The sequence below is a fragment of the Zeugodacus cucurbitae genome, chromosome 5 (genome assembly GCF_028554725.1).
Source record: "Zeugodacus cucurbitae isolate PBARC_wt_2022May chromosome 5, idZeuCucr1.2, whole genome shotgun sequence".
Classification (NCBI taxonomy): Eukaryota; Metazoa; Arthropoda; class Insecta; order Diptera; family Tephritidae; genus Zeugodacus; species Zeugodacus cucurbitae.
This window is the reverse complement of record NC_071670.1, coordinates 4,160,937-4,184,548: the sequence shown is the minus strand read 5'-3', so window position 1 is coordinate 4,184,548 and position 23,612 is coordinate 4,160,937. Positions and strand designations below refer to the sequence as shown.

The window sequence follows — 23,612 nt, the reverse complement described above, 5'->3', positions numbered from 1 at the left end:
TATTTTTTTTAGTATTTGGTGTGATTGGCATTTGGTTGATTTGTTTCATTTATTAATTTTTATTTTTATGATGTTTTATTATTATTTTTTATTTTTATGATATTGATATTATTATTTTTTTTATTTTTTTATTATTAATTTTTATAATTTATTATTTTTATTTAATTTTAAATTATTATTTTTTTATAATATATTATATTTTTTTAATTTGGTGTGATTTCCTAAATAATTAAAAAAAAATATTCTTTAATAGTGTTTTTTATACGAAAAATCTTTATTTCCGGCTAAAAATTTAAAACTGTACATAAAGAAGAACGTTATATTCGCACACTACATGGTATTAGTGTCGATATATTCATTTTTAAATGTATGTAAGTGCTTGCTTTTGTGCCACTTAATGATAGCCACCATAGTAACCACCATGGTAAGGAAAGTATCCATGTCCACCGTAGATTGGACCACCATGGAAGCCATAACCGCCGCCATAATGTGGATAACCACCGTAATGACCAAAACCACCACCGTAACCGCCTCCATAGCCGCCATAAAGACCATGCCCAAAGCCATGCCCGTAACCGAAGCCATAGATACCACGTTTGTTAGTCTTCTTCTCCTCCAAGGCGCTGGCATCCTCCGGCTCTGCAACAGCGGCGAGGCATGCCGCCGCACAGATGATGACAAGGAAGAAAATTTGCTGAATTTTTGCAAAAATTTAGTTAGTCACACGTTAAATATCCTGTGGCGCCTCACTTACCAGATATTTCATTTTGTATGCTTTGCGACGTTAACACTGATGCTGCACTAACTGTTGCTGCTGTAGCTATGATGTATTGTCGCTGCTTGTGGCAGCTATTTATATCGGCAAATACGAATTAACGGCAAACGGTAAGCTTGCAACGCGCTTTTGCGTAACTTGGGTGGCACAGCAATGTGGCACCAACAACAACTGCAACGGCAAGCGCTTAATAAGTCAAGTTACCAAGTTATGTACCCTTTGGTAGAAGTTTTAGTGAACATTTAAACAGCTGCAGTTGCGCAGACTGCTCAGATTACATGAATATAATTATTTAGTAAAGGGTTCGGGTAATCACAATTCGGCCTAATTTAGTTAATATGGATAATAAAATTGCGTATGCATCGATTTTTTAGCGGTATTACAGACAGGAATGTGGTTAGATGCCTCTTTTCATGCTGAAAGAATCCGACTTATCTAACACTCCTCTCCGTACAGTCCAACCCTTTCAAGAAAGCTCGTTTTCCTGCGGCTACCCTTATAATGACCTTAAACGCCATACACAGTGGAACCATTAACACATTTAATGTAATTTATTAAACTTTTTAGAAGAAAGAGAGAAATGCGACCTAAGGTCTATTGTGCTCTCTCCAATTATCATAGTCTACCATATAAACCTGTCACGTTAAGAAACCTTAACAGTGTTCCAGGGCTGATGGACGCAATACTATCCCTTTGGGGATACAGATCACCAATTATCTGATTCCTTTTCTTCGCAATCACCGGGCAGTCAGGGAGTAAGTGCTCAGGTGTCTCCGCTACTAGAGACTGCAAATTTTGAATTATTCAGTTTCAAAACCGTTAGATTTTGAAAGATTGAATTAAAGAGTAGCGTCCAAAAATTTAAATATTCAGTTTCAAAACCATTGTTTTAAAATTTGAAAATCATGCAAGTGTGTTGTAAATAGCACAAAAAATATACCAAATATACGCTTTTTATGAAAATACATTCCCTCACTAGTAGATAACCATGCATTAGTTTGTAATTGATATCATCACCTGTCTTGGTTTGCCCTATTTGCCGCCTTTGATTGGGAGAGTGTCTTTTTTTGTTGGTGTTGGTGTCATTTTAACGCATACTGGCGGATATTTGTTTACCATGCCGCCTTTGCGTCTCATTTAAAACGCAAGCGACAACTGTTGAGATGGCGAAAAAATATCCAATTACTCCCACAAAGCCGAGTGACATAATAAATTTTGCAAAAAAATGCTTTAAATTAAAGAAAAAGTAAAGTAGCTGTGGGAATAACATTACTGACACATATTTCAATATTTAAATAGCAAATGTAGTGGCACACAACACATCTTTATCTAATTTTTTGAATTTTATTTTGCAAACTAAATATTTAAAGCTTTTATTTTAAATTATTCGTTTAAGACTTTACAAGCTGTCACATAAATTCTGAGCAGATAGTGGTCAATTTCAATAAGAACAAATATATTTTCTACTCAAAATCGCTGCATTTTAGAGCTAAGTAACAGTTAATGGCAATCAATAAATTATTGTATTGCTAAGCCAACAGTTTACAACGTCAGCTGACCTTACAATTTTCCCAAAGCTATAATTATTATATTTTCAACGTTTTATTGCAACAATACACACAATTGTTGTTGTTGTTGTAGTAATATTTATTGATTGCTATTGTTTATTGAATAGTTGCATGATTTATTTCAATCTAAATCGTTTGTTGCAAGCTGATATGAAGAAATCGTTAAGTGATACGCCCACAAACTAGTCAACAGACCGCGTAATGACTTTATAATGGTTTGTGGCGCACACAATTTGTTGTTGTAATAAATAAACTGACCGATATTCATATAAATGCATTTGTCTTTTAGCTATTTTTGTAACAACGTAGCTAACGAATTTCCCACCCACTACTACTACCGTACACTAGCGCAATGCAGCTGGCTCATCTGTTGCACGAACGACCTTGACCCCAGTGAGCTTGGAAAGCGAATTTTATTGCAGTGTTGTTGCAATAGATAATTTCATGCCATTGCAACAGCATTTTTGATTTTTTTTGCGCTTTGCATTTTTTCTTGCTTTATTATTTATTATTGCTCCGCACGATTTAACTCTCCTTTGGGTTGCCACCCACTTGTGCATCATACGCCAACCCCACCACAACAACTAAAAGCTTTTGATGCAATGCGGAGCATTAAACATGTTGTTGCATGGGAAATTAACCGTTGGCTGTGTTGCAATAATGCATATTTTAAATCACAATTTGTTTTAGTCATAACTGTTGTTACATAGTGACAGCAAATTCTGAGATTTCGCAAAAACAAAATAGCATTAAGGTCTCCGCACAAATTCAAATGCAATCATTGGCAATTGAATTTAATATACTGAGCAACACAGAGGCTTGTACATACAACTGTACATTGTAATAATGTATTTTTATACTGTTACTTTATGTAGCATGAGCTTGAGCTGCATGCAACGTTATGAACATGTAAAGAGGGCGTTGCAATTGGTTGCGTTTGACTTCTGCGCTCGGCACATTCAAATGCAAGCAATCGCATGAAAATAAGTTAAGATTAGATTGCTTGTAATGCGCTTACAACTTCCGTGCACGCTACTCACGACATAAATTATAAATATTTAAATGATATAAGAAGTTTTTTTGTCAAGGTGCACTTGGACATAGTACAAAAAAATAAATTTCGTGTCAGCATAATTATTTTGAAATACAACAAAATATCGTAACACAAAACATTATTTACCTTTTGCACTGCTTTACAACTGCACATATTTATATATTACGGCGAAAAAATAACATAACACAGCATTTCCTTCTTGCACGCAGCATACAAATATATTTAAATATTTCACTAACATTTCTATGTTCCATCATTGTTAAACCCATTGCTTTATTTCTGCGCGCACTTACTTTCCTTATTAACTCCCTGCTGCTTCCAAAATTTTATGTTTGCAAATTTAAAACTAATTTTTTAATTGTTGTTATGTGTTTACATTTAATTTGTTGGCAGGAAAGTCAATTTCTCGTTCAGTTGTAATTGTGTTTTGATCAGTTGCGACAATGTGACCACCATTAGCAGATCACGTACGTTGGCGTTGAACATTTGTGTGAATTGTTCATGTGACATGTGTGGCACCGAATTGATGAGGTCGAGTAGCTGACGTCCTACTGCATTATCTGGTGGTTGCTTATGCGCGATGACATCCTCTACATACTTGAGTATGAGTTCAAGTAAGCTTTCCAATTTGTTCGATGCCTCAGAGATTTGTGCCAAGTCCAACATGGGTGAGACAGTTTTTGGGCGATGTGGTGGTGCTACACCAACGGTTTTCTGCAAAAGTTTTAAACCAAAAGTTTCTGGTTCGTAGCAGGTCACTTCAACGGGTATTGGTGTAAACATGCAACCAGTTTTGCCACCAGGCACACCCAGTTGTATACAAACATAAGCACGCAAACCCATACGTCCACCTTGTAGCGATGTATCGACAGTCAAATGCACAGGATTGTTACACTCGCGCGCATAATATTCGTGTATAACCGAGCTGTGATTAGTAACTTCATTACCAGTGGCCCACCAACCTGTGCAATTCAAGAAACGTCAGCATTAACGCTATAGCAGCAATAAAAGTGAGGTTAGGTTTATCAATACGTACCGACAACATTTTCATTGGGATTCACTTTGCGGTTTAGATCATATAAATCCAATGCATAACTTAGCTCAGCCTCTACCTGATCATCGTGTTCCTTATGTGGCACACAGAAGCAGTTTGTGACCTCAACGACGCCCTTATCAACGGAACCTGTAAGCGCAAAGTGACGACGACGTTAGTCAAACGTGGTTAGTTCAATCATTTTCAGCATATTTATACAACTTACCAAGCAATGTGCCAATAACACGATGTGAGTCTGCATTGCGACGCTCGTAGGCATCCACAACTTGGAAAAGCACCACAGGATGCACACGTACGGTTAAATTTAAGCCCGACATTTTCACAACGATGCCAATTTATGCGTCAATGAAATGCGAAAGAAAGTAAAAAAGTACAAATCGACCCTTGTGAACGAAACAAGCTGCTAATGACAAATGTCAATAGCAAAATGTCAGGCACAAGAGAAACGTAAAATTGACAGATTTTCTGCTGAATTGCTGAATGCAGTACTGACTGCTGACTTAATCTATTACATTTTGTAATGTTTATAAGCAAATTTAATTTTCATATATAAAATTTTATATACAAAAAATACTTTTAAAATGTTTTACTGAACTATAAATTAATTGATATGAATGATGAGAAATTATAAAAGAGTTTAAATTCCTATAAACATTTAAAAGTAATCGGGTTATTACATCATATAAAACCCGAATACCTGTCAAACATATGATTGCACTATATTGGAGGTAAAAAAAGCTGAATGCGATTGGAATAAATTTTTACAACATTTATTTAACAAATACAACTATTAGCATTTTAAAAACTTATTTAAGGACAAATTTATGTTGTTATGGTTTTAGCTTTATCAAGTCCATCCTCTTCAATCGCCTTTAATTGTTCCGCCTGCCGCTGAGGACGAACTACAGTCAAATAACGATGTACACGCAATCCTAGCAGGAATGTTCCATAAAGTGTAACACCGATACAGGTGTAAACTACACCACGATGCAATTTATCCAGTATATTATTCACGCGAACTCGTTTTTTTTGCATTTTTATAAAAGTTTTAGTTTTGCAGCCGGCTGTTATGAACTCGTTTTTTATAAAACAATTGCGAACAGCTGTTTCACTGTCAGTGCACAACTGCGGGGTTGCCAAACCTTTTGCATACTATGAGAAATAACTGAATGACAGTAGAATATAAAAACAGCATCCGTACAAAAAGGATTAGCTAAAACAAATTCTAAACCATTTCGGCACTATTCTTCCAAAATTCTACGTTAATATGGAGGGTATGTAGTGTTATTAGCCTTACAATATCAGATAACCCAACATGTTTTTGATTTATGCAGCCATTCCCGATCAGAAACACTACAACCTAACGCACTACCAACAACGGTTCAATTGGGATTGCGGCATATCCTGCATCATCATGATACTGTCGACATCGCAACGTAATGTACTTCTACATGATTTCGACAAAATATGTGCGGAAGAAGGATTTGGTTCCAGCACCTGGACAATAGATTTATGCTTCCTGCTAAAACGCTTCCAAGTGCGTCACGAGTACTACACAAAAACGCTGGGTATCGATCCAAGCTACAGTGAACACAGTTACTATACGAAAATAATAAATAAGGACGAAAAACGTGTTACGCGTAAGTTTCAAGAAGCGCGCCTGCATGGTATACGTGTAGAGCAGCGTACAATAGAAATGGAAGATCTCCTAAAGCATATAGGGAAACAAGGACCTGTGATATTATTAACCAACGCGTCATTACTGACATGTGAAATTTGTAAAAAGAATGTATTAGAGAAATTCGGGTAAGTGGAGTGGGAGTGACATACACATGTAAGGTTAGGATTTTATCTACCATAATTTTGTATATACAAAGTTAATTTGAATATCACTATTACTTTGCACCCTCTTCTGCTTTACATTTGCACATAAATTGTATATTTTATTTCTTCTTATCAATCATTTGAAGTTGTTTCCAACTCTCTTGTATCGTTAACAATACACGCACACCCCAAAGTTATGCAGGACACTATATTGTGCTATGTGGCTATGATTTGAAATCTCAACTAGTTTTCTATCACAATCCGGAAGTGCATGACGAACGTAAGTGTTTGCTTATATAAATGTTATGTAATAACTTACTTTGTATATTTCAGATGTCTGTCGTTGCACAGCAGCCGCAATGGATATAGCGCGGAAAGCGTATGGCACAGATGAGGATGTTATACTGATTTATCGGAATTGAGAACAATCATAATACCATTAGTATTTACTTAAATGAGTTACAGTTTTTGCTAGCATATATAGTAAGGAGGACGTGTTTAGCTTTAAAACGAGGAAACGAGGAGGTTATATTGCTTGGAGTTTGATATGAAAAAGACTTACAATGGCCAAGGCATTTATTTTTTAGCGGCTTAGCAAACGCCTTTTTTTAATTTTATTGACCGCTGTGTCTGCTTGTACGTCACCTCCAGCATTTTTTCAGTAATATTTAGCTTTTCTCATTTGAAAGTTTAAACTGGCTAAGCTATAACTCAACTAACCTCATTTTCAAGTATTAGGCACCTACCGAAAACTCAAAACCAACTTCACAGAAAGAATAAATTCCATTTGCCAATGGTAGCCGAGCTAAGTATTGTGATAAAAATAAAGTGCAAAAATGTGTAAATCAAGTATGTGCGTATGTAGAGTTTAAATAATATTGTAAATGGGTCAAAGGGCAAAATAGTGTAAACAAAAAAATAAATTTTTAAATTAAAGTAAATAATGTAGTAAAAAAAAAATATACATAAACAATATATACATAAATAAAAATATGACGAGTGGCTAATGTCAAAGCCTTTAATTAAGCCGAAACTCATGCATTACATTAGAAAAACACATACAAACAAACTTGAAAAAGGTTAGGGAATTTTAAAGCAAAAATTTTAAATAGCAATTGTTAAAGTTATTGTTATTAAAAGAAATTAAATTGTGCCAAAAAATATGCAATATTCCAAAATTTTTTCGTATTCTTAATTTAAGTGAAAAACGCATTGTATAATTATTTATTTTTTTATTACAAACGAACATCTTATTTTTTATATATATGTATGTTGTGCTGCATAGCAATGAATGTTTCAAAATTGTATAAATTATATCTGTTACCAGTTATTTTAAGTACTTTTAAGTTGTATTTAATATTTGTTATTATTATATATGCATAATAAATTTTTATTGTAACAATTATTGTTTATATTTGCAGTCTGCACGCTGCACACAATTGTACCTACGCATTTGTACGAAAACTCATGCACTTACTTATATTAGCATTTCTTTATATTTGTTTAACATATTTTGGTACTTCCGTACGTCCAGCTAGAAAAGTAGAAACATCGCGCATACAAAATTATTTTATTGTCGCGGTTATAAAGTATTTATTGTAACATTTAACCAATGCGAATGAATTTATTGTATTATAATTGTAGAAAATATTTTTTTTCGTATATTATTTTAATATATATGTATATATTTATATTTATGTATATATGCGTATGTTTGTATAGGAAACTATATTTAATTATAGCACATTTGCTCGCTTTTGCGCTGAAGTTGTTTAATAAATTATTTATATACTAATAAATATGCGTTATATGCAATAAAAATGTATTTCTTATAAATAATTGTTTGCGCCATTAAATTGAAACTTGTTGTAAAGTGTGGTCGTTTTTTATAAATAGCTATTGTTAAAGTATTTTTTTATTATTATTATTCTAAAACATATTTTATAACTATAAACACTAATTACTATATATGTTTTATTATATATAAATTTTTTTGTAATATTTGCTTCAATGTCATTGATTAAGTTTATATTTGCCAATTGTTTTTTGTGATAGCACAAAATATTCACTAAGAACTTTGAATTTAGTAAATTTAGTTTTTAATTATCATTTATTATTTTATTTTATTATTATTTTTTATTTTTATTTTTATTATTATTATTTTATTTTTTTATTTAATTTTCCTGCTTTATAATTTTTTCTTTTATGCACTTCAACTATATAAAGCTTTTTCATACCTGTTTATGCAGTTTAATCCAACAGTTTGTAAAGCAGCTGCAATTTAATATGCGGTGCCTCCACCAACAATATTGGCTTACCAAATTCATCTGTATACTTGTCATAGTAGAATTCGCTCAGTACCTTGAAACCATTTGATTTCAGTATTTTTTGTGAGAAAATCCCAGTAGCATCGGCTTTCATGAGCTGCAAAGAATTTTTTTTTTATTAATAGTACTCCAAAAATTATTTTTGTATTTTTTCACAATTTTTTTTTTCATTTTTCACTTACCTTAAATTCAAAATCTCTTGCAATTGTTTCGCTACGTCGCACCAGCTCTTTCGCAATACCCTGTCCACGAAAACGGCCATCCACCGAAAGCATACGCACCTCGAAGGCGCGTTCCACATTGAAATTACCAAATACATTGGCGCGCAGATTATGCTCATTTAATAAACGAAATATTTTCTTATAGCGTTCATCATCACTGAGTTCAATACGTTCGTGGGCGTGCACAATATCATGCGGATAGACAACACCGTTCAGCAGGACACCGGCAATCTATGAATGTAGAGTGTTTATTGTTGTTATGCTTTGTGTTTATTATTTTTTTAATCTCTATACATTTTTTTGTATTTTTTTCTTTTTTTATTTATTTTCTCTTTTTTTATTTATTTTTTATTAATTAATTCATTAATTTTATTTTATTTATTTCTATTTTATTTAAATAATTATTAATTTTTTTTTCTTTTTTCCCTTTTTTGTTGTAATCTTTTTTTTAAATTTTTTTATTTTATTATTTTTTTTTATTTTTGAATTTTCCTTTCTCCCACTCACATCATTATTCTCGTTCACAGCCATTAAACTCAAATTATCCTTGAGAGTCTCATGGCAGAGATGCTCCAATTCTCGGTGTCCCTCACCGCGTCGACACAGACCCGCCGCCTTATTCAACGGCTCGTCAGCAAAGAAATTATCACATAAATGTCGTACGACATCGTCGAAACGGTCCTCAGTTATCAATTTGTATTCCATAATGCTTAGTGGGGCAATGGTTAGCGTTGTGCCAGACGTTGGAGGCGGCGGCTGTTGATTGTGGCGGCTGTACGGTGAGCACACACGCGAAGGCGCTATGGCACTATGTGTTGGCAAATGAGAACTGCAATCGAAAGTGAATTAGATAAAAGATGTGTGAATTCATAGCAACAACATACGTATGTAGATGCATGCACATGTATATGTACATATGTATGTTTGTATATCATTAGGGCTCATTTGTTGTATTAAACACTTTATTGGCGTTGGGATTATTCGCGTAATTATTTGCAATTAAATTGGGTTATATAAATAGCGAGCGGCGAATTAGTATTAATTACTATTTATTAGATATGCATAGCGGCTGAATACACACATATGTACATATAGACAAATATACTTTTTTTGAAAAAGTTTAGAATATGGTTTTTGCAAATACATATGTATGTATGTAGAGAGAATAGAAGCTATAAAAATTATTTAATGGTTGATTTGTGCAATAATCGCATAATAGAACACCAAAATATTTTTTATAAATATATGTACATACATACATACATGCTTAAATATACATACTTGTTTTTTTTTATCAACAAAACATGTGTAGATACATCCATATGCACGTGACAATATGCGTTAATAGTCATCTGCCTCAGGCTGTAGATGAAGCTTGTGTCTGTGACAACAAAACTGTGTAGCTGGTGTTCAATTAAAAGTGCCACAGTAAAATATTTAATTTACAAACTGACACATTAAGCAATTATATTGCGCAGACAAAGCGGCGACTGAATGAGATCTCAGTATATATAAATATGAGTATATAAAAAGACAAAAATATTAAAACAGTATACATAAAGGAAGACACAAATCGAAAAAAATAAATAAAAAAAATTTAAATTATGAAAGAATATAAACCGAAAAAATAAACAATTAATTAAAAATAATAGATATAAAAATATTATAACAAAACAATAAAAAAAAACAAAAAAATTATATTAAAATAAATTAAATCATTAAATGAATAAAATTGAATGATAAAATTAAAAATATAAAATAAATAAAAAATATAAAAATAAATTATCCAAAAATTAATTTTATAGAATAGTATAAAAAATTTAAATTAAAAAAAAAATTATGAAAATAAAAAAATTATATAAAATATGAAAAATAAATAAAAAAAGAATTAATATTATTTAAAGAAAATATAATATTTTCACACTCAATTTCTTCTTAATTAAAAAAAAAATGAAAAATGCAAATTAATGAAAATTAAATCAACAAAAATAAATAAACGTAATAGAATTGTCACATTATATTTTCAATATTTTTTTTTTATAAAATCACAAATATAAAAATTAAAAAATATGAAAATAATAAATAAAATAATTAATATGATTTAAAGAAAATTTAATATTTTCACACTCAGTTTCCTCTTAATTAAAAAAAATGAAATTAAAAAGATAAATTATCAAAATTAAATCATCAAAAATTAATAAATGTAATGTAATGTAATAGAATTCCCACGTTATATAATATTTTATAAATTTTTATTATTTCTTTTTTTTTATTTCAATATTTTTTTCACAGATAAAAAAATTAAAAAAAAGAATAAAAAAAGTAAAATAAAAAAAAATAAAAGCAAGAAAATCAATAAATAAAAGAATTAATATTAAAGAACTATCACATACTGTTTTATATGTGTTTTTTAAAGCAAATTTAATATTTTCGGACTCAATTTCAAGTTGATTAAAAAAAATGTCCACTTAATTAAAAAAAAATTATGTAATTATAAAGTAAATGAAAAATAATTATAAAAAAAGTTGAACTAAAAATAAAGTAATAAATTAAATCATAAACAAATATTAATTCAATAGTAATTTTTATTTTTTTTTTAATTAACAAAATAACAAATAAATAAAAATATAAAAAAATATACAAAAAATAATGTTATTGAATTTTCGATACTATTTTCTATTTAAAACAGTTATATTAAAAATTAATTAAAAACAATAAAATAAAATTTAAAAATAAATTAAAGACAATTTTAAAAAATATTTAAATAAAAAAAAAAAATTATAATACTGCTCAATCAGTTAATAAAAAATAATAAAATAAAATTTAAAAATAAATTAAAGAAAATTATAAAAAATATTTAAATAAAAAAATAAATTAATGTAATAAAATTTTTACGTTATATTTTCTATATTTTGATATATGTTTAATCTGAAGTTTTAAAACAAAAAAAAATTATAAAAAAAATTTATTGAATTTTTTATTTATTTTTTTAAAGAAAACTTATTTTTCCGTAGTTAATTTCCACTTAATTAAAAACAAAAAAAAAAATTAAGGAAAAAATCATTAAAAAAAAATTGTCTATTTTTTTAATTGTATTTTTTTCTTATTTGACGATTTTTTTTTTTCAAAAACAAAATAAAAATACAATGTATAAAAACAAGAAGACAAAATGTAAAAAATTATGTTATAAAATTTTTTTTATTTTTTTTAAATTTTTAAATTTTTTTAAAGAAACCTTATTTTTTCCGAAATCAATTTCTACTTAATTGAATTCAACTTTCCATCAAAGAGAAAATGATGAAATCAAAAGTGGATGGAGCAAAATAACAAATGTGAAGCCATTTGTATAGATGTTTATATAAAAGCGAGTATTAGAGAGGAACATACATATATGTACATATGTAAATATTTGTGATTATGTAACGCACACATATGCCTTTACAAATACATATATATACAAATAAATATATACAACACATACAGACATATGCTCATATGTAAGCTTGATCGAAAAGAGAAGTTCATTGTCGACGACTCGACAAATTTGCGCATAGTATATTCCGCAACAACAACAACAACAACTTTTTGATGCAAAAACCAATAGACATAAATAATGCCCATATACAATCATAGCTTTCATATGTGTGAAAGTAAATGAATGTACATGCACTCTGACACTCCACAGCACATACACTTTGTTTTTGTACTCTTAAGTGCATGCTGCACATGGCATACTTTAAGGCACTAAAACCATCTATCAAATGCATAATGTGTGTGCAGCGTATTGATGATATGCGACAAATGCTCAGAGTTGAGAGGCAAGAAGTGCCGTTAATACGATTTCAAAATTGAATGAAAGTTGAAGTATACATTATGCATGATATACTAGGTAGCTTAGAGGTAAAGGATTGGAAGAGAAGCTGAGTTTGACTATTGAGAGCGTAATAAGCTTGCTTAAGTAATTAAGTAAGAACAGAATGAAGCATCAACAAAAAATTGTAATTCAAAACTACTACTTTCATAGCTTTTTACTCCTTCACACAATATGTTACGTATACGCCATGTCGTACACAAAAACTTTTCTCATTTCATTAACTATCTGGCACTTTATCATTGACGCGTATACATATAAGACACTACTAATGGCTACTACTAAGCAAGTAGAACTACAACAACAAAAAATAAACAACAACTACAACAACAGTCTATCTATCAAACTATCAAAGTTAAAATATGCAAGTGCCTGCAAAGTAATGAAATCAAATGCTAAGTGTTGAGTGGCTCACAGCCAAAAATGCCAACAAAATTAAATGAGTGTCAAGTGTTGAGCTGCCCAATTGCTGGTGATGCATACAAAAAAAAAGTAGAAATAAGCCGCAGCAAGCAGCTTCACTCTGCGGCGAGTGGATACTACTTGTTGGTGTTTACATTTGCATGCGGCTCTCATGCTATTTGATAAAGCTCACACACATACACACAAATATAGATATTTATATCTACATTATGTGTATCTACATTATGTGTTTTGTCGCCTATAAGCCAATTTTTCGAATTTTCGTCAGTTTCGCTTTTTTTCAGCGTACTTAAGTACCGTCGTAATTGATATGCCATATTACTAATGGCCACTCGAGTGCATTAAAGCACAGATATACACATAAAATGGAAGTGGTCAAATAAAGCTACTTCAGCGTATTTATACTCGAGTAGTTTTTAATTAAATGTGGTTGATGGAAGAGCAATGTAAATTTTATTTTATTTTTTTAATTTAATTAAAGAACACTTCAAAGCAGCATCAAAAAGTTGTAAGAACAGTTTGTTTTGCAAGGGATTATAATAAAAACCTTCAAGGCAATGAAATGATGAAACTTAGCATTTTATTTATATATAATTATTTATATATCTATAATTTTATTTTATTAAAATTAAAATTTCATCAAAATCAATTATTTTAACTAATTTATTTTATCAAAATATTTTTTTTTCGAAATACTTTATTTTTATCAAAATTTATTTAATTTTAGAAATCATTTTAATAAATATTTAGAGGATATTGAAATTAAAGTATTGTATCATTTAAAATAGCGAAGAAAAAAATTAATTATATTTTTTAAATACTTTTAGCAGAATTTAGAAATCTTAAAATAATTTATTTTATTTTAAAAATGTTATTGAATCAATTTTTAGAGAATATTTAAAGAATAAATAGATAATAGCACGAGTTTTTGGGATCCAAAATAAAAATAATGTAAATAAAATTTATATAAAAATTTAAAAATTAAAATTAAAACTTTAATACGTTCAATTATTCTTTAAATAATTTTCGCAAGAACGAATTTTTGCAGTACAAAAATATAATAATGTAAATTAATAAAAAAAAAACTATAAAAATTTTAAAATTTATTTCTTAAAATACTTTTCGAAGAAAATTATAAATTTTAAAACAATTTTTTTTATTAAAAATATGTTATTAAAATAATTTTTAGCGAATATTTAAAAAATATTAAATTAGAAAAATCTTTTTCTTTTTTCTTGAAATCTTTTAACTATGTTCTTTGCGAAGAAATTTTAAAATAGTTTATTTTATAAAAAAATGTTTAAAAAGGTATATAAATTATTCAAATTATATAGTTAAATTAAAAATGAAAATTATTACTTTAATAAATTGTTAAGTGAATATTTAAATACTATTGGTAATAAAGCATTAAAGGATTATTCAAAAGAATTAGTTTATGAAATTCAAAAATATTATTTAATATTTTTTTTTATAAATTTTAATAATTTAAATTTATAAACTTTTTTTTTAAACAACAACAAAAAGTTTAATTATATTTTTTAAATACTTTTTGGATCATAGTCATGCAAATATTATATCGAAAGTAAATAATTATTATATGAATATGTTTGTAAGCAAAAAATATAATTTGTGTTACTTTTTTTAATATTGGTTAACAAACGGTAATTATTATTGACATTAACTAAAATATTTTTGATTTTTCAAATATTTTATTTTTTAATATAAAATACAACATTTCGTATGGTTAATATTTTTTTAATTAATTTATTATTAATTGAAAATCCAAACACTAAGATTTCATCGTTTTAAGTTATATTTCTATGTGTGTATTTGTATCTACATATACAAACATACATACTACATATGTCCATACATATACCGTTATCAATAGCACAGCTTTGAAAAATTGCGTATACCTATAGTCTAACTGTTAAATTATGCGTATCCCGAAAATTGCTCTTAACCTGCATACAAATACATGCACAAACATGAATACACATGCACACAATACACAAGCAATGACTTAAACTTAAAGGCAAGCAACAAAAACACTTACAATGAGCGTTGAGTAGATGAAAATCGACAACAGTTATACTTGTTGCTGCCAAAGGCTTTAGTGAAATCTAGAAAATTTAATAAAAAACACTTGCCTTGGTTATGTCTTACTATGACTGCAGCGTCAACACTGTCGATTTTTTAACTTTTTTTAATTTTTTATTTTTTTTATTCTTTTATTTATATTTTCTACTCCAATAAAATTTATTTCAATAGAAATTCTTAGATTTTTGTGTGAGAAAAGTGCGATTGCGTCCCTATGGACTCCAAATGTGTACTAACTCACTACAGTCATTGGTGACTGGCAGCAATGCTGATGGCTGATAGTTACAGTTGAAGGCCGCGAAGCTGCGCAGCACATGCAAGCGTACATATACACATATACATACATATAAACTCATATGCGTGATTTTACTCGACTTAAGTGATGCTTACACACACGAGTCCTGCTTTCTACTTTTTATTATTGTTGTTTTCTATCCTTTTTTGGGGGTGTGTTTGTTATTTGTCGTAGTACGCACAGTGTGGAGAAAAAAACAAAAAAGTCAAATACACTTTGTTTACAAAAGTTGTGTGCCAAAGTCATGCTCGCCGCATTTAATGGTCGTCGGCGCCATATTGTACGTGACCCATACCAACAGTTTTTGCGTATCTAACGTGAAAACAATAAAAAGCCAACTACAACAACACCTGTTAGGATTCGCTCTAGTAGCTTTATCAGTGATTTCGCTTTCACTTGACTTCGTGCCGTTGCACGAGCGGACAACAAGAACAAAACAGCATACATATAACAAATTACAAAAACAACAACAACAACAATATTATGTAGCAATTTGTTCGTTTGTCACCAAACCAAAAACAAAGCCGAAGCTCAAAAGTCAAACAACAGACGAACACAGTTCCGACAGCCACACAACTGTTGATTTCCGCTGTTGCTGCTGCTGCTGCGGTTGACGTCGCTGCTGACACTTTTCACTGTTTTTGCTTCCATTACACATTTTAGATTTCGTGCTGGTGGCTTGGTGGGAAGATACGTTCTTGTTGCTGTTGTTGTTATTATATTAGTAATTGGGTATACTTTTGCAATACAAGCAAAGAAATAATACGGGCATACATGTCGTATGAGTAACTAATATGAGATTATTTAGAAATACATAAACACATAAAACATTAACTTTAATTAGAAAAGGCAGAAAAAAATAAAATTTTTATTATAGATATGCCTTCATATTTCAAACATTATTAAAGCGTATTCATTTTTAAAATCAATTCTAGAAATACGAATATGTACGTACATAAGTATAAGTATGTATGTATGCACTTATTTGCTACAAATCTCACCGCTAGAGCGCGCTGTGCTTCTACAAATTTCTTATTGCCCGTCAGATGTCACTCGCCTATGGGTCATATGACATTTCTGCTGACATTTGTCAGCTGACCCAACGAATTGTCTTGTATTTTGTGCTGCGTGTGTGCACGAATTTTTTCAGTGAAATTATATTGGAAAATCAGTTGAAAAACTATAAAAAATGTCTGGCAAAGACAGGTTACCGATTTTCCCATCTCGTGGGTAAGTCAAATAACCGTATTTATAATAGATTGGCCACTAAAAACATGCTAAAAATGGCTTACGGAAAAACTAATATTTTTCACAATGAAATCTTGTTTTTTGCCAATTTGCCACTTACAGTGCACAGATGTTGATGAAGTCACGTCTGGCTGGCGCACAAAAGGGTCATGGTTTGCTCAAGAAGAAGGCTGATGCGCTGCAAATGCGTTTCCGTATGATTTTGGGTAAAATTATTGAGGTGAGTTGCATTAATGACATGGTTGTACAATACAACCACCCACCCATTTTACGCATGACCGTGATAAGTTTATCAAACATTACGTGTGTATTGTACGTGTTTCCACAATTTCTAACTATTTTTATTTAAATTTTCGTGCAACAGACCAAAACTCTTATGGGTGATGTGATGAAGGAGGCTGCCTTCTCGCTGGCCGAAGCCAAGTTCACCACTGGTGATTTCAATCAGGTGGTCTTACAGAATGTGACCAAGGCACAAATCAAGATCCGCACAAAGAAAGACAATGTCGCTGGTGTAACGTTGCCAGTATTCGAATCCTATCAGGATGGCTCTGACACCTATGAATTGGCTGGTTTGGCGCGTGGTGGTCAACAATTGGCGAAATTGAAGAAGAATTATCAGAGCGCTGTGAAACTGTTGGTCGAATTGGCTTCGCTGCAGACATCGTTCGTAACATTGGATGAGGTTATTAAGATCACAAACAGAAGAGTTAACGCTATTGAGCACGGTGAGTAAAATTTTATGAAATTTATCATGAATATGTAAAATTGTGACCAAAACAATTTTTTTTTTTTATTTTAGTTATCATTCCACGTATCGATCGTACACTCGCTTACATCATCTCCGAATTGGATGAGTTGGAGCGTGAGGAATTCTACCGTTTGAAGAAGATTCAAGATAAGAAACGTATTGCACGTAAGAAGGCCGAGGCGCTCAAGGCGGAATTGCTGCAACAGGGCATTGATGTGCGCCAACAGGCCAACATTTTGGATGAAGGCGATGATGATGTGCTATTCTAAGCCAAACACGTTACATTTAGAGCCAGACACTCAAAAGCGTAAAGCAAAAAATAAAATATACTATATCTGAGCGTTCGTAAACGAGTGCAACGCAATATTTAAATGTGTATATATTTGCTATTTTGTTTTTTGTTTTAAAAGCTACTAACTATTTAGCGAAAAATGTATACAAAAATAAATTAAACGTTACAGTTTCAACAGTATTCATACAACTTTATAAAAACAAAACAAAAAAAAAATACAAACGAAAATGGCAAACAAGTTTTTCACCACTCTACACAACAAATACTGTTCAACACATATACACAAACACACACACAAAAACAGCGTTTGCTTTTATAATTTTTGCGTTATTAAGACAACAACAAAAGGCGCATATGTAAATTCTTTATTCCATTTATAGATATTCATCAGCTATGCTACTGTTAATATTGATTGTATTGTACCAAAATTTGATGTTTTTATGTAATTAACTTGTTATTAGATGTGATTCTTTTAATTTCTACAAATTTAGTTAAACGAAAATAAAAAATAAAAAAACAACAGCGTTAATACGTTGAAATGCAATAAAATGTCAGCTAAAAAGTGTAAGCGTGTAAAAATGCGCGATAAATTTACACAGTGTAATAAATGAATTGCAAATACTTGCATTACAATTTATTGAAAACAGTGTTTTATATACTCAAGCGGGTTGGGGTATGAAAGTAAATAAAATGTTGATTTAAAAAACGAAGAATTGGCAAAAAAAGGTTTAGAAGTAGTTAAGAGCATAATCTATTATTTCAATAACATCGTAAGTTAGCACAACAAAAACAATAAAAATCAATCGTCACATTAATTAAATATGATTTTTTTTTATTTTAATTTAATTAAGACATCTCAAAATGTAGTAAATTATTAGTTATACATTTTATTTCGTTGTAAGTAACCTTCAAAAATTTTTTAATATATAAATTAGGCAACTAAATCTTATTAGCAATACCCCACACCATTAAATTAGAGATGTTTCTTATAGAAAACTAGTTCTTTGGGTGATTTTGGTTCAAAAAAGTTACAGTAATCGGATTTGATTCTAAAAAATTGTTTAAAGTTTATTGTCATTAGACAGTGTAGCAATGTGATTTACTCTTTAAGGGGGGACTTAAATTTTTTTTAAATACTTTTAATGTGAACTTTTTGTAAATAAAAAAAGTTAAAAAAAAAATCTACTTGTACACATATATCAAAACTGAAACAGGTTTCAGAATTGAGGTTAATTTCGAGGTTATCTTATATTTAATATATTTATCTGTGCTCTATATTTCATATATGTATGTTTTTAAAAAATGTGTTTTGAAAAATAGTTTCGTTGACATGTTCGATTCATTAAATTCTAATTTAAATAAAATATGGTTTAAATATAAAATTGTAATACATATGTAACTACGAATACGTTTTTGCTAAAAAACAATACTTTGTCTAAACGACAACTTATACATTACTATTCAAACATTGAAGTTGATTATTTTCGAAAAATAATTTTTTTATAATAATTTTAAGGTTATGTTTTCTTAAATAAACAGAATTTTCATGCTAACATGCTAATTAAATCTAAGCTATAACTAACACTACCATGCTAAGCAACTAATTAAACTTAAAAAACAACTATTTAGAAAGAAAAGTCAAAAAACATTTTCAACATGCAACAAAATGTTTTTTTTTTTTTCAAAAACGTTTTCGAATTTCTTTCATAAGATGTAGCTTATACTTAATAATGAAATAGTAGCTATTAGAGTATTATTGCATTAGTTGTTTGTAAAAATTAAATTTTCACAATTATTGCTATTTTTTTGTTTTGCAATGCGTTCATTGAGGAAAAAAACTACAAAAATCAGTCTTTAGATAATGAGTGAAATATGAAGCTTATACGGTAAATTTCTAAAACTACAACTAATGCCTACAATAGTAATTAAAAGGTCGAACCTTGCGTCGTTTTAGTAAACTCGTCCATAGGGTAATGTATTTGGATAGTAGGGCATGAGTAGTTTGCTGCCAAAACGCGCCGATTGCGCTGATTCGCTGCTGCAAAGTAAAAAAAAAATATTTATTAAGTAAAAACAAATAATAAACCAACACTACTCACCTCGATGAGAACATGGATGTGCAAAGTTCTGCGCGCTGCATGTGACCCGTGCCGCTGCTGGGTGGCGTCAAGGCGCAGCTGCTGCCTGTAGTGCGGCGACGTGCGCGTATTAATGAGTAAATTGCCACAATGACCGCCAACAGAAAAATGAGTCCCAGCACGCAGAATGAGATGGCCAGCTTGGAGACGGAGAGACATAGTGTACCGTCGCTGTGGATGTGACGGATATGGGGGGGATATTCTTCAGCTTGAAGGAGAATTAAGAAATTGAATATTTAGTTTAAAAAAAAAAAAATAATAATTTTGATTGAATGTTTAAATTTGGTTTAAAAATTTATAAAAAATTAATTTAAAAAATAATAATATTGATATATTTTTACTTTAAAAATTTATAAAAAATAATTTAAAAACTAATAATATTTAAAAAAAATAATAATTGAAAAATTTATAAATAATTAATTTTAAAGATTATCTTCAACTTTAATGGGAATTAAGAAATTGAATATTTGGTTTAAAGATGTATTCAAAAAATAATTTAAAAAAACTATTAATCTTATAATAAAATTTGATTTTAAAACTTATTTAAAAAATAATTTTACAAATAATAATATTGATATTTAATTTAAAAATTTATCAAAAATTAATTTGAAAAATTATAAAAAAATGTTATACTCGTAGCAACAAAATAAATAAATTTTTTCTTACAAATTGTGTAGTTCTTACTGCATTTTGCTTATACCACTTTAATATTTTGCAACATCACTTACCGCTCATGTTATAGCGTCGATCGTAACGTAATCGGTCCACCTCAATTTGCGGTGCCGTCACCGCCAGAGAATTGAAGACTTCTATGCGTGCTAAGTGCTTGTCAGCGCTCAGCTGTAACGGTTCCGAGCTGCGACAATTCACCTGTTATGAAAAAACAAAAATTATAAATTTTTTGGTATTATTACAAAAAAAAATATTTAAAAAAATTAAGAAAAATTGCAAAAAAAAATTGAAAAGAAAACTTTAAAAAATTATTAAAAAAATTTCAAATATAAATAAATAATAAAAATAATTATTAAAAAAATTAAATATATTACAAAACAATGTTTAAATAAAAATTAAACAAAAAACTATTAAATAAATATTTATTAAAAAAAAAATTATTAAACAAAATATCAAAACAATTAATTATAAAAAAAAAAATCAAAAATAATTAATAAAAAAAAATTATTAAAAAAAGTGATTAAAAAAATTACAAAAAAATTGGCAAAAGAAAAATCAAAAAAAAATTAAAAAATATTTATGAAATAATATTTTAAAATGTGCATGTTGCCACAAATTATTAAAGCAAAAATTCCTAATGAAATCGACGGCTAGCAATAATGCAAGTAATTAAAAAATATTAAGTGAAAATAATTTTTAAGAAAAATTGCAAAAAAAAATTTAAAAGAAAACTTAAAAAAAATATAAAAAAAAATTCCAAATATAATTAATAAAAAAAAATATTAAAAAAGTTAAATAAATTAAAACAAAAATGTTTAAATAAAAATTAAAAAAAATATATTAAATTGTTAATAAAAAATTATTAAAAAAAATATCAAAACAATTATTTATAAAACAATTCAAAAATAATTAATAAAAAAAATTATTAAAAAAAGTGATCAAAAAAATTATAGAAAAAATTCAATAATAATTAATAAACAAATTATTAAAAAAGTGAATAAAAAAATAACAAAAAAATTGTCAAAAGAAAATTCAAAAAAAAAAACATTAAAAAATATTTATGAAATACCATTTTAAAATGTGCATGTTGCCACAAATAATTATTGCGAAAATTCCTAATGAAATCGAAAATTTGCGGCATTAATGCTCTAGCAATAACACAAGTAATTAATATATAAAAAATATTAAGTGAAAATAATTTTTTTTTTCTGTTTTCGTTTTCATTTCAAGCATTTGCAAACAGTTAATTGCCCTCAAGCCACGTTGCCGTGCGAGTATCACTTAATTACGCGCATTAACAAGTAGCAAACATTGCAGCAACAAACAAAAATGATAACAACAAAAACACTAAAGCACGCCACACTTGCTACAAATACAAAAAAATACATAACATTACTTTACTGCTTGGTCTTGCAATGAGCTCGTGTTGTGCACCCACTCGTACGCTTCGCGGCGCTGTTTGTGCAATGCGCATGCGCGCTTGCTGCCGAAATGTGTAGCACTTAAATTACTCAAAATGTACAAATGTTTGTTTGTTTGTGTGTGTGTGTGTTCAAATAAAAAGTAAACGCAATGACTTTGCAGCGTGTAAATGCCCGCAAAGCGCTGCTGGCTCATACCAGCTTGTAAAAACAAAACTGTAACGCTTTGTTACTCCCAGCGAGGTAAATGGTCACCACTGCACGCTGCCACACTGTAGTCTACTTAATTGTTGTTGTAAAAATATTTTGTGTAAAAAGCGCGATTCATTCAACTCGCTGTCCAAAGGAGACACATACTCATGCGTATGTGCATTATAATTATATTACAAAATACATATCTACATATTAACAAATACAAACATTTTTTTGTTGTAAAGTGCGTGCAAATCATTATGAAATTAATAGTTTGTTATGTTTTTTATTGTTTTTATTACCATTTGTTGTTAAACATTCGCTAATTTACTGTTAAAACAATGACTGGCGCGAATACGTCGTATAATTGTTTTTGTTTTCCATTTTTGCATGGGATGCGTCGGCCGTTAACATTGAATTATATTTAAAAGCAACATAAAATACCATTCGCGACCACTAATTGCTGTTTTTTGGCAAAATTACACGCACATATTTGCTAATAATACTGCTGCAAAAGCTACTGTCCTTCAAAAAAAAAAAAAATAAATTTTTAGGTTAGGTTTCGAAAATTTTTTTCAGTGCGTTAATATGATTACTTATGTAGACCTGTTAACGTTTACTAACAAAATATTCAATAAATTTGAAAGAATGTCGCCAAATTTCATGCATAAGCTTAATATAGAAAGCTCTGGATAAGAACCTGTTAATCCGGCTTAAAATACTAATTGCTGTTTATTGGCAATATTACACGCACATACATATTTGCTAATAATACACGTATCAAAAGCTGTTGTCCTTCAAATAAAAATTTTTTTAGGTTAGCTTTTGAATTTTTTTTTCAAAATTAATATGATTGCTTTTGTAGGCCTGTTAACGTAATAGAATATGCTTTGAACTTGAAAGAAAGTCGCTATAAAAGCTGCTGTCCTTCGAAAAAAAAAATTTTTTAGGTTAGGTTTTGAAATTTTTTTTTTTCAATATTTTTTTGCAATGCTTAAGTGAGGCTTTCCGCGTATATTGACATAATATTCAATAAAGTTGAGAGAAAGACGGCAAATTCGATACATAAGCTCATTATAGAAAGCTTTGTATAAGGACCTGATGACCGTACAGGCTTAAAGCTGTCTCTGATTGGTTGAGAAGTTCGTTTTCTTGTAAGAAATCGATTGTAGTTTCAATAGTAGAGTAGCAAAAAATTGTGCCTCTATTTTTTAGCTTTCATCTTGATGTTATAGACTCAGAAATGGCGACTAACTTAGCATTGCTTTAGATTAAAGTATTACACAGCCACACAAAAAAGTTTTTATCCTGACCTGGGGATCTTACTGCATGTACCTTATGTTTTTGGGGTCACCAAATCCGGTTCATTTAACCCCATCAGATCAG

At 29.5% G+C, this 23,612-nt stretch overlaps 7 protein-coding genes and 1 long non-coding RNA gene across 10 annotated transcripts in view; 3 read left to right on the top strand and 5 right to left on the bottom strand.

Annotated features, from left to right (window-relative positions):
* Nucleotides 1-242: 242 nt before the first annotated feature.
* On the bottom strand, nucleotides 243-909 carry LOC105208573 (keratin-associated protein 19-2). Its single transcript, XM_011178497.3, has 2 exons — nucleotides 755-909; nucleotides 243-694 (listed from the first exon to the last, which is right to left on the bottom strand). The coding sequence occupies exons 1-2, from the start codon at nucleotides 764-766 to the stop codon at nucleotides 395-397; spliced, it is 312 nt and encodes a 103-aa protein (XP_011176799.1). The 5' UTR covers nucleotides 767-909; the 3' UTR covers nucleotides 243-394.
* A 2,679-nt stretch (nucleotides 910-3,588) lies between these two features.
* LOC105208574 (eukaryotic translation initiation factor 3 subunit F-1) lies at nucleotides 3,589-4,872 on the bottom strand. The gene is made up of 3 exons (XM_011178498.3): nucleotides 4,657-4,872; nucleotides 4,434-4,580; nucleotides 3,589-4,359 (listed from the first exon to the last, which is right to left on the bottom strand). Exons 1-3 carry the CDS (start codon nucleotides 4,766-4,768, stop codon nucleotides 3,776-3,778), a joined length of 843 nt encoding a protein of 280 aa, XP_011176800.1. The 5' UTR covers nucleotides 4,769-4,872; the 3' UTR covers nucleotides 3,589-3,775.
* Nucleotides 4,873-5,205: 333 nt separating this feature from the next.
* On the bottom strand, nucleotides 5,206-5,591 carry LOC105208575 (uncharacterized). Its single transcript, XM_011178499.3, has one exon. The coding sequence runs from the start codon at nucleotides 5,484-5,486 to the stop codon at nucleotides 5,274-5,276; it is 213 nt and encodes a 70-aa protein (XP_011176801.1). The 5' UTR covers nucleotides 5,487-5,591; the 3' UTR covers nucleotides 5,206-5,273.
* LOC105208576 (protein GUCD1) lies at nucleotides 5,586-6,802 on the top strand. Of its 2 annotated transcripts, none has more exons than XM_011178501.3 (4): nucleotides 5,586-5,725; nucleotides 5,786-6,257; nucleotides 6,470-6,555; nucleotides 6,609-6,802. In XM_011178501.3, the coding sequence occupies exons 1-4, from the start codon at nucleotides 5,719-5,721 to the stop codon at nucleotides 6,695-6,697; spliced, it is 654 nt and encodes a 217-aa protein (XP_011176803.1). In that variant the 5' UTR covers nucleotides 5,586-5,718; the 3' UTR covers nucleotides 6,698-6,802. The 2 variants fall into 2 exon arrangements, with proteins under 2 accessions (XP_011176803.1, XP_011176802.1); XM_011178500.3 differs by having other exon boundaries at nucleotides 6,422-6,555.
* Nucleotides 6,803-7,142: 340 nt separating this feature from the next.
* LOC105208577 (arylalkylamine N-acetyltransferase 1) lies at nucleotides 7,143-9,528 on the bottom strand. The gene is made up of 3 exons (XM_011178502.3): nucleotides 9,331-9,528; nucleotides 8,785-9,054; nucleotides 7,143-8,699 (listed from the first exon to the last, which is right to left on the bottom strand). Exons 1-3 carry the CDS (start codon nucleotides 9,526-9,528, stop codon nucleotides 8,526-8,528), a joined length of 642 nt encoding a protein of 213 aa, XP_011176804.1. The 3' UTR covers nucleotides 7,143-8,525.
* On the top strand, nucleotides 8,934-9,800 carry LOC114803570 (uncharacterized). The gene is made up of 2 exons (XR_003752051.2): nucleotides 8,934-9,062; nucleotides 9,351-9,800. It is a non-coding gene; the product is annotated as an uncharacterized LOC114803570 (long non-coding RNA).
* A 6,781-nt stretch (nucleotides 9,801-16,581) lies between these two features.
* Vha36-1 (V-type proton ATPase subunit D 1) lies at nucleotides 16,582-17,983 on the top strand. The gene is made up of 4 exons (XM_011178503.3): nucleotides 16,582-16,742; nucleotides 16,863-16,980; nucleotides 17,125-17,488; nucleotides 17,563-17,983. The coding sequence occupies exons 1-4, from the start codon at nucleotides 16,702-16,704 to the stop codon at nucleotides 17,778-17,780; spliced, it is 741 nt and encodes a 246-aa protein (XP_011176805.1). The 5' UTR covers nucleotides 16,582-16,701; the 3' UTR covers nucleotides 17,781-17,983.
* Nucleotides 17,836-23,612, bottom strand: part of LOC105208597 (uncharacterized) — a 79,473-nt gene continuing 73,696 nt past the window's right edge. For both annotated transcript variants that reach the window (XM_029037980.2, XM_029037981.2), the window contains 3 exons: nucleotides 20,670-20,811; nucleotides 19,903-20,149; nucleotides 17,836-19,841 (listed from right to left, as the gene is read on the bottom strand). In XM_029037980.2, the coding sequence (XP_028893813.1) occupies nucleotides 19,754-19,841; nucleotides 19,903-20,149; nucleotides 20,670-20,811 (477 nt within the window). In that variant the 3' untranslated portion in view covers nucleotides 17,836-19,753. The remainder of the gene's footprint in view (nucleotides 19,842-19,902; nucleotides 20,150-20,669; nucleotides 20,812-23,612) is intronic.

Coding starts and splice junctions, on each gene's coding strand:
- LOC105208574 (XM_011178498.3), bottom strand. CDS start 4,768: ATGTCGGGCTTAAATTTAACCGTACGTGTGCATCCTGTGGTGCTTTTC. Junction 4,581..4,656: donor TGTTATTGGCACATTGCTTG/GTAAGTTGTATA, acceptor TTGCGCTTACAG/GTTCCGTTGATAAGGGCGTC. Junction 4,360..4,433: donor TCCCAATGAAAATGTTGTCG/GTACGTATTGAT, acceptor TGAATTGCACAG/GTTGGTGGGCCACTGGTAAT.
- LOC105208575 (XM_011178499.3), bottom strand. CDS start 5,486: ATGCAAAAAAAACGAGTTCGCGTGAATAATATACTGGATAAATTGCAT.
- LOC105208576 (XM_011178500.3), top strand. Junction 6,258..6,421: donor AATGTATTAGAGAAATTCGG/GTAAGTGGAGTG, acceptor AATCATTTGAAG/TTGTTTCCAACTCTCTTGTA. Junction 6,556..6,608: donor TCCGGAAGTGCATGACGAAC/GTAAGTGTTTGC, acceptor TGTATATTTCAG/ATGTCTGTCGTTGCACAGCA.
- LOC105208577 (XM_011178502.3), bottom strand. CDS start 9,528: ATGGAATACAAATTGATAACTGAGGACCGTTTCGACGATGTCGTACGA. Junction 9,055..9,330: donor CTGTGAACGAGAATAATGAT/GTGAGTGGGAGA, acceptor CTACATTCATAG/ATTGCCGGTGTCCTGCTGAA. Junction 8,700..8,784: donor CAAGAGATTTTGAATTTAAG/GTAAGTGAAAAA, acceptor AATTCTTTGCAG/CTCATGAAAGCCGATGCTAC.
- Vha36-1 (XM_011178503.3), top strand. CDS start 16,702: ATGTCTGGCAAAGACAGGTTACCGATTTTCCCATCTCGTGG. Junction 16,743..16,862: donor CCGATTTTCCCATCTCGTGG/GTAAGTCAAATA, acceptor TGCCACTTACAG/TGCACAGATGTTGATGAAGT. Junction 17,489..17,562: donor AGTTAACGCTATTGAGCACG/GTGAGTAAAATT, acceptor TTTTTATTTTAG/TTATCATTCCACGTATCGAT.